At 33.9% G+C, this 9,407-nt stretch overlaps 1 protein-coding gene across 1 annotated transcript; it reads left to right on the top strand.

Annotated features, from left to right (window-relative positions):
* The first annotated feature begins 8 nt into the window (after positions 1 to 8).
* LOC126887222 (guanine nucleotide exchange factor MSS4 homolog) lies at positions 9 to 8,095 on the top strand. The gene is made up of 2 exons (XM_050654623.1): positions 9 to 228; positions 282 to 8,095. Exons 1-2 carry the CDS (start codon positions 103 to 105, stop codon positions 516 to 518), a joined length of 363 nt encoding a protein of 120 aa, XP_050510580.1. The 5' UTR covers positions 9 to 102; the 3' UTR covers positions 519 to 8,095.
* The last annotated feature ends 1,312 nt before the right edge of the window (positions 8,096 to 9,407 follow it).

Here is a 9,407-nt window from a genome sequence, read left to right as displayed (position 1 = left end):
TCACTAGTGTCACTTGCCAATGTCATTAAATTGCCAAATAAAAGTTTGATTGACATTTAACCATATTTACATTGTTTTTATCCAACAAATAAATAAATAACAATGCCTGATTGTAGCGAGAATTTTGAAAAAGAAATTTCTGATGGAAAAAATGCGAGAAGTATAAAGTGTAAATACTGCAACTCAGTTATTTTAACCCCATTATGTGCTTCTTTCTCATCTTTTGAGGTTAGAAAACGTCATTTAATTTCATCAAATTTTGTACTCATTTACTGTTTCAGTTTCAGTTACCATTAATGAAACAAACTAAGAACAGCGAGGATAATCCAGAAAAAGAAACCGTTTCCCTTTTCTGGGCAGTGACTGACATGTTTACTTTTCAAAATGTTGGTTTTTCAAATACAGTGGGTACAACAAAATATCTTACATGTGCAGACTGTGAGTTGGGCCCAATAGGATATCATGATTTGTCGAATAAAATGAGTTATGTTGCACTTACAAGAGTGTTACATAGCTAGGTAGAGCTATTCTTTAACATCTTCAGAGATCAATATTGGGCAATCCTATTTGAAATAGCATTTTTTATTTTAGAAAGTTTTATTGGGCATTATGAGTTAGCATAAGTTTGGGCTGTTATAGCCAAAGTGGTATAGGTTACATTGTTGTCATTTAGGAAAGAAAGTGTTTAAGAAAAAATACCATTAAATAGCTCTACTTAACACTCCAGCTAACAGGTGAAATAAAATTACATTGTATTTCCATACAGGTGAGGTCTGACAGGTCTCACCTGCCCGCTGGAGGGTTAACTATGGAAGTATTTATAGAAAAAACAATTTTTTTTCTTTTGATCATAATTTATCATCATTAACACCTCAAATCTTCATACAAAAATAGGGGTCAAACTTCAAAGTCTCTATGAACTTAATTTTTGGGATATAAATCCATCTTAGTGTCTCCTTATTCATCATTCTCTTTACCATTATCCCTATGCGGGGTTGACTTCTTTGATTGCATTTCTCTATAAGGTTCTATCTTGGGCCATATCAACATCAATTCTTTTTACCAACATGTCCTGCCTAAGCATCTCCCCGAGGTCTTCCTGGCCTCCTCTTCTGCTTCTTGCAGGAATCCGCAGTTCAGCAATTCTTCATTTTTTGTGATTAACGTCTCAACATTGAACGTGACTAAACCATCTTAGCCTATGCTCGCCCGTTTTGGCATCAATTTGTGCCACCCCTAGACCCTAATATACTGATTCCTAAATTTATCATTTGTATTCCACTCATACATCTGCCTACCACATGCATTTGTTGTTTCTCTTTCTTTTTAACTGCACAACATTCAGTTTCGTATATCATATCAATCTTATGGCTGTTTTATAGAATTTTTCCTTCAACTTCATTGGAATTTTTCTGCCACACAACAGACCAATCTCTTTCTTCCATTTCATCCATCCAACCTTAATCCTATTGCCAGCTTATTATTGACCTACATATCATATGAATGTCCTTTGGCACAGGACCTTTGTAATTTTCCCATTTCTTTGTAATGAAGAGTCTGTTTTTAATACAGCACATCAATTACATGTAAACAGATAAACTGTAGTTTTCCATCTCTTTATTTTACTCTTTGTAATGCAATTAGAAGCACTTTCTTTGCTTTAATTTTAATTTATTTCTTCTTTATTCCAAATTTACCTGAAATTTTTATCTTTGGTTCCCATCTTAATGTGATCTTGATATGGAAGAAATGTTTTCATTATGAATCATGTTATCGAAACTATTGAAATGTTCCAATTTGGTGCATAATGTGCAGTCTGTAGCATAAATAGTAGAAACTCTAGATCCACCGAGTTTAATCTGTAAAAAAAATTTCCGCTGATACCATTTGGCTTTCAAAGCATCATTCCATAAATTGCCCAATTAACATACCTACAAGATTTTACAACCTACTAGGAATTGCTCAATCATTGTTTTATTTTTTAATTATAAATATCCAAATAACTTTCTGTGGCACTAGTATAAGTGAGAAAGTGTAAATTACTTAGAATCATAATGTACTGACTTGTATTCTTATATTGTAATGATATATCAGGTATATATTATTTTTAAACACAGTAAAATGTAAGATATTCAAGTTTTTGTACAGTGTGTGATCAATACCATCAATACTCAAAACAGTAAGCTGTACAAATGTTCCTAAATATCTTTATATTATTACCAGGTTTAATTCCAGAACTATTTAATTTTGAAGAAGACTGACCAGTCATCCCGGAATAACACTCACAGCTAATCTTCATCTCTTATTCTATCAGAATTCGTCTAAAAGTACTGTAGCAATCTTAAATTATATAAAATTTATCAAGACTATGGTACTTGTTACAAAAATCAAAGTTTGCTCATCACTTTATGTCACTTGAGATTTTTTGTGATTTAATAAACAAGATTGAAAGAAGAGATATAACTGATTGATATATTAAACAGAAGAGATAAAACTAACTAACTAACAATAATTATTCTAAATAATGCAGAGAGTAACAATTGTGAGTATAAAAACAGATGCAGTCTAGATGTTTGAATATCTATAAGATAATAATATCTATAAGATATTCAAACATATACAATAAAAATGATTAGAAGAATTTATTTATTTAGCGTATGGACTTTGACAGTACGATAAATACACAAATATAATATATATTATTCAAACACTAAAATATAATGAATGAATCTAAATATTAATGTCCAATTTACATAGCCATTCAATTGCTTCTGGGGAGCATTCCACAAAGTCCTGGAGGTTTCCACGGTAGGCACGATTTAGGCAATCTGAAGCACAATGACTTATGGTCGGTCTAGGCGATCCACAATCGCACTGTGGACTTTCCGCACGACCCCATTTGAATAGAGAATCAGCACATTTACCATGTCCGGTACGTATGCGATTAAGCCTCGCCCAGGTGGACCGGGGCAGACCCGATCCGATGAAACCCTGTGTTGGGATGGATATCTGAATATAGTCTGCTGCTATTGTTGGCATCCATTTTGTGGACCATTGCCTTTGTATATCATAGGAATCACCAATTGTTCGGGCAGATCTGATTGGAGGATTTCTAGACCTCAGTCGTTGGTGCTCTTTTGAGATGTCTGGTATGTCTTGATGGATTGGTAATTGTATGCTGGCTACAATTTTCTGATACTCTCTCACTAATGCTGCTGTACGGCGTAGATCTGGTGGAGCAATATTGCTCAAAGTAGGCAGCCATCTCACTGGGGTTGATTTTATTGTTCCAGTGATTATTCTCATGGTTTGATTAAGTTGGATATCGATTTTGTTTGTATGTGCACTATTTAACCATACTAGTGCACAATATTCTGCCACTGAAAAAACCAAAGCTAGAGCAGAGGCCCGAAGAGTATCTGCAGAAGCACCCCAAGTTGTTCCAGCAAGTTTTGTTATTATATTGTTTCTTGTTCTCAGTTTACCGGCTGCGTTTGTAAGATGGCTTTTGAAGGTGAGTGTTCTATCAAGTGTGACGCCTAGATATTTGGAGTTGTTGTTATGTTTGATAGCTGTATCATTTAGAGTTACATTGAGGGTATCGCCCGCAAGTTGATTCGACAGGTTAAAGAGACAGGTTTCAGTTTTGCTTGTGTTAGGACGTAAGCGCCAGTTCTTAAAGTAGTTACTAAGTGTTCTCCAGCTTCCTTACGATTATCTTGGAAGCCAATGGCCAGGTCGTCTGCATAAGCGAATTTTCTCGATTTTGTTTCAGGTATATCCGCCATATAAAGGTTAAATAATAAAGGAGCTAGCACTGAGCCTTGAGGTAAGCAGTTGTTAAGTTTTCTAACGTTACTTCATGCATCATTTATATATACCTGAAACAGTCTGTTAGTTAATAGATTGTTTATCAGCTGACAAGTTTTGAGACAGCCCTCTTGAGTCAAATAAGGCCCTCTCTCCACACAGTGTCATAGGCAGCCGTAAGGTCTATAAATGTTATGGCAGATTTTTCACGTCTTTCAAAGCCAGCTTCGATGAATGTAGTTAAGGACAGCAGCTTCGTCCTTTTCTAAATCCAGCTTGCTCAATTGGTACAGCGTCCAATGGTGTTACATATTCTATTATATAAGAATCGTTCTAGTAATTTATAATAGCAACTGGGTAAGGCGATAGGCCGGTAACTTTCAGGCAGCTTGTTGTCTTTGCCAGGCTTCTGGATTGCGATGATTTTTGTTCTTTTGAATTCTGGGGGTAGCATAGCTGTAGTCCCAATGTCGCTAAAGAATTCTTTGAGCCATTGTCTTGTTTTTGTACCAGTGTGGACTATAAACTCAGGATATATTCCATCGAAACCAGCTGCTTTTCCCGTTTTGGTTTGGTTAAGCGCTTCGTTTATTTCATCCAATGAGAAGGCACGTGAGTATTCTGATGTTGCGGGGGTATTTGCTTTAAGTTGTTTAAGAGCTTTTTTTACCATCGATGTATGAGTTTTCTCAGATGGAGCTCGAGAATTCTCAATTATTCTATTGGCTATCTTATTTGGCTCAATTTTTGATTTGTTTAAGTGTTGTGCTCTGCTTGCTTCGCCCAGTTTGCGGATTAGTCGCCATGCCTTCCGACTGGAACGGGAGAAATCAATATGTTCTACGGTAGACTTCCATTTATTAAGTCTAGTTGAATCCAGTGACTTAAGTAAGTTGTCACCGATTTCGGGATCTTCTGATTTCAAAAAATCGTCATATAGTTTTTGGCTTTCTTCCGTCCAGCCTGGGATGTACTCCTTTCGAAAACCTCGGGGGATATGTTTTTTGGCGATAGAGATAACCATTCCTAAAAAACGGTGGTAATTGTTGGCCTTCGGGTCAATGAAGCGAATGCAGGTGTCCAGCTCTTTGGTGTATTCAGGCCAATTTGCTTTGTTAAAATTCCAACGGGGTCTCGGCGTGGATTCAACGATAGAAATTTGTATGCCTATTTCGATTATGACAGGTCGATGTTGGCTGCGAGGGAAACTAGGCAGTACAGTTCGGGAGCTTGGGAGTGGCTGTAACTGTGAGTTACTCGAAACATATATATATATATATATATATATATATATATATATATATATATATATCTATGCAAGCATAGATCGGGGTTGTAGCCTTTGCGCCATCTTCTAGAAAAGAAAGTAGGTTTATCTTTTAGATTTTAGACTATGGATAAGGTGGATATTGTTTTCTTCGGCCCACTCCAGGAGTTTTTCCCCATTTTCATCATTGTTTTCATACCCCCATTTGTTGTGGTGACTGTTAAACTCCCCTATGTAAACTGTAGGTTGGTTGTCCTCAGTTTTGATTACATTTATTGGCCATTTAGTTAATGGTGGTTTGTAGATGTTCTTTATGGTTATGTCATTCACTTCTGTAGAGATTATGGATACACTATTTTCGCAGCTGCAGTCCGTCACCTTGGAATTTTGTATACTGTTATTCACGTAAGTTGCAGTGCCGTAAACATTGCTGTAAGTGGCTCCAATCATGCTATATCCCGGAATTTTACCCCTCTTAAGAAGCTCGGTTTCTGATGGTGTGTGAGTTTCTTGAATGGCTATGACGTCAACGTTATTTTCGATTAGTATTTTTGAAAGAAATTCAGATTTTGATCTACTAATTCCCTCTATGTTTATTTGACATATACGGAGGGTTGGTCCGATACGTCTCGTCAAATGGTGTTGATAAACACCTTTGTAGTTTTCCATATTCCTATATAGAGATTCCTTTCCTTGCTTTTCTTTATCGTACTGGTTGCCAGGAGAGCTTAGCGGCTAGTTTGGCGTCCAAAAATTGATAGACCATTTAGCGTTACCCAGGGTGCACCACGTGGAGGCGATCTATCACTACACCCCATTAGAAGAATGAAGACCTAGAAGAACCTAACAGCTTTAAAGTGTTATGCTATCTGATAGCACACATGAAGATGGTAACTTTGGATTAGATCTAAATCATTTATCAGATTTATGAATTATCGTTTCAGTACTATTGGCATTACTTTCTCACCCAACAAAACATTATAAGAACATTATAATATATGACATAAGGAAAATTATTCAATATCTGGGAAAGCTTGACAGAAAAGTTCGTTTCATTTGGGTGAAAGGACATGCTGGTATTATTGGCAATGAGCATGTAGATATAGCAGCTAAGGACGCGTGCCATTTAGAAAATATTATCTATGAAACAGACGCAAACGATCTTTTAGCGATTTTCAGAAATAAAATCAGAAGCGATTGGGAATCATTATATAGTATTTTTACTACAAAAGCGATATTACGTAGGTCAAAATTTTTGACGTAAGAGAACTGTCAAAACATTAGAATATGACTTTTCATTATTGGCATGTTTATTATAAACATGGCAATAATGAAAAGTCACATTCTAATGTTTTGACAGTTCTCTTACGTCAAAAATTTTGACCTACGTAATATCGCTTTTGTAGTAAAAATACTATATACAAGTATTAGTGAAAAATCGCAAAGTCACTATTATAGGATACATAGAGATTTGCCAAAGAACATTCCTCATCTCACCTTCCCTGTATCCAGACGATATTCTTCAATCATTACTAGGTTGAAATTACATCATGGTCGTTTCCCGGCACACTTACACAAAATAAATATAATAGATTCGCCTTTATGTTCTTGCAATAATATGTCGATAGGTGACTTAAACCATATATTTTTCGACTGCACTAAATATACACTTGAAACATTGGAACTAATGACGGAATTAAATAATATAAAATTTCCTCTTCCAGTAAATATTTCAGCACTCCTTGCTTCATTTGATAAAAGAGTCTATGACATATTAGTTCATTTTGTGATTAGGAAGAAAGTAGACATTTGATCTTTCTTACATTACTTATAGTCTGTGGCAAATAGACTTTGATGCCAAACACACACACACACACACACACACATGAATTATAGTTTATGCTCACTATAAGAAGAATATGAGTCACAGATGCCGTTGAAAGAATAGCCATGGCTAAATGTGCTGTGTCATGTTGCCAGATTGACAGATGATAGTTGGACCAGAAATATTCTGGAATGGTGACCAAGACGACAAAAGGCATATCAAAACAGAGGACAACCACTGACTAGATGAACGGATAATATAAAATGCATCACCACAAATTGAATGCAAGAAGTTCAAGACAGAGATAGGTAGAACATTTTATCGGAGGCCCACATTCAGCAGTGGACAAATATAGGCTAGTTGATGATGATATGCTCATCTAGGCCACTTTAAAACAAGTAACACTTATGATATGGAGTCAAGAGGACAACTCCTTTTTCTATGCATGAAAAATTGTTTCCCTTTAGTAGATGTACTATACTAATTCCCTAAATATTTATATATGTACTATGGAAGAATAGGTACTAAGAAATTGCTTTATGCAAGAGGTAATTCATTTATAAAGTAATATCTTCTATTATTTTTTATACCTAGTTCCTATCTCTGAGCAATGCTAATCAGTTTTTGTAGCTATTGTAAGTAAGTCTACATAGTATTTTAATTTGGAGTTTCTTTAAAATCCAAAGTTTTATATTTTTTGGGCGGCCCTTTTTATTTCATTTTCTTTTTGTAGCCACAACCACATTTATTTTAGAAACTAATTGGTCACCACTGACACAAACACTTGATTTGTATCTCCAATAAGAAGAATTGTAATACAGAAGTTATATCTGTATATAGTAATTCGCTTATTGTTGCAGCTACCACTGAATAACCGATAGAATCTACAATTATTGTAATTGTATATATATATATTTAATTCTGTTTTGTTTAGTTGTTATATATTTTCATAAATTATGCTTGTGTCTTTTATTCACTTTAGAACTTATTCAGAATCTTAAGTTGAATTCATAAAATATTAGTTTTTAAAAAATAAAGATGTTGAAATAATTTAATATCATGTAAAATCCAGATAGCAGTTTTTGTAAAATTGATTCATAAAAGAATAATATTGTGATATGTAAAGTGTCATACAAAGATTTATTTACATTTTGTGATGTTCAGTTCGCTTAAATAAATCAAAATTATTTATATGTAGTCTTTAATATTTATTAGTCACACTTTTATGTTAAGGGCCTAGGCGCAAAATTTCGGCTCCAATGCTTTTTAAATGCATTTATTTTTGTGGAATCCTGAGAAAACTAATAAATTAATATTTTTGAAAAATTTAAACGCAAAATGAAAGATTACGTTATTAGCGAGGGCCGAAAGTCCCTGAGAACTTCTATACTGTTTATTTTAATAAGTTACAGGGGTGAAAAACTAAGAGAAAATTTAGTGTGATTTTTAATTTCAAATATATCATTCAAAATAAATTATTTTATTTATTCTAAGGAACTTTCGGCCCTCGGTAATAATTTAGTCTTTCATTCTGCGTTTAAATTTTTCAAAAATATTTATTGGTTTTTTCAGGATTCGAAAAAAATTAACACAATGCCGTGGTAATATTTTCCAAATCTATCTTTGTCTTACTCAGCCGAATATAATATTGTCAGCATATATTGTCTCAGTCAGACACTGACAATCAGTGACAATTTTAAATATTTGACATTGCATCGGGAATATGTTGAGTTATTGATTAAATATTATTGATATATAGTGTATTTGATAAATAATTGATTTAAGACGTGAACTTAATAAAAAGTTATTTATTGTGTATTATTTGTGGAAGATCCAAGCAGAGAATACATCAGGATAATATATTCTGTGATCCAAGTATTTTGTTGTTAAAGATGTTCAAAATTGTAAGCGTTCCATAACAATATATTACCTATTAAAAAATCACTTTAACACTTTTCCTCTTTTCTCGATTGAGTATTAGTCTTTGTTGTACACATAAATTATTACAGTCACTGAATACATAGTTAGTGAAAAAATGATCACATTTATTAACTGAATTAATAATTTGCAATTATAAAAATAACAGTTATCCAAGAACATTCAAAACCCATCTCTTTAAATTAATGATGACATTTTCAAGTAGAATGACATTCTAGTAATGTTTACATATCCATACCAGTGTGAATTTTACTACACGTAATTTGCCGTGTGAAGACAGAAAAAGTAGGGATACACGTAAAATATTTGCGAATCATGTACCCATAGCCTTATAGTCCAGAGAAATAAGATTTTTCTCGTGACACATCCCCCTCCAGGCCGAAACCAAATTTTTTGAGTAGTATGGACATCTATATTATTAACCTATATGTTTCCTGCAGCCGATTTTGATGGTATACATAGTTATAAACAAATGAAGATCAAAAAACGCTAAATTTTCGCTTTTTTCGTCTATTACCAAAAAGTTAAGAACTTTAAACAAATTTGAGTGTAAGAAACTCATAAATC

The sequence above is a fragment of the Diabrotica virgifera genome, chromosome 6, assembly GCF_917563875.1.
Source record: "Diabrotica virgifera virgifera chromosome 6, PGI_DIABVI_V3a".
Classification (NCBI taxonomy): domain Eukaryota; kingdom Metazoa; phylum Arthropoda; class Insecta; order Coleoptera; family Chrysomelidae; genus Diabrotica; species Diabrotica virgifera.
This window is presented reverse-complemented; position numbering and strand designations above follow the sequence as displayed.

Excerpts from the sequence above, each read along its gene's own strand:
- LOC126887222 (XM_050654623.1), top strand. The coding sequence starts at position 103 with ATGCCTGATTGTAGCGAGAATTTTGAAAAAGAAATTTCTGATGGAAAA. Across the intron at positions 229-281 it reads CTTCTTTCTCATCTTTTGAG|TTTCAGTTACCATTAATGAA; the intron begins GTTAGAAAACGT and ends TTACTGTTTCAG.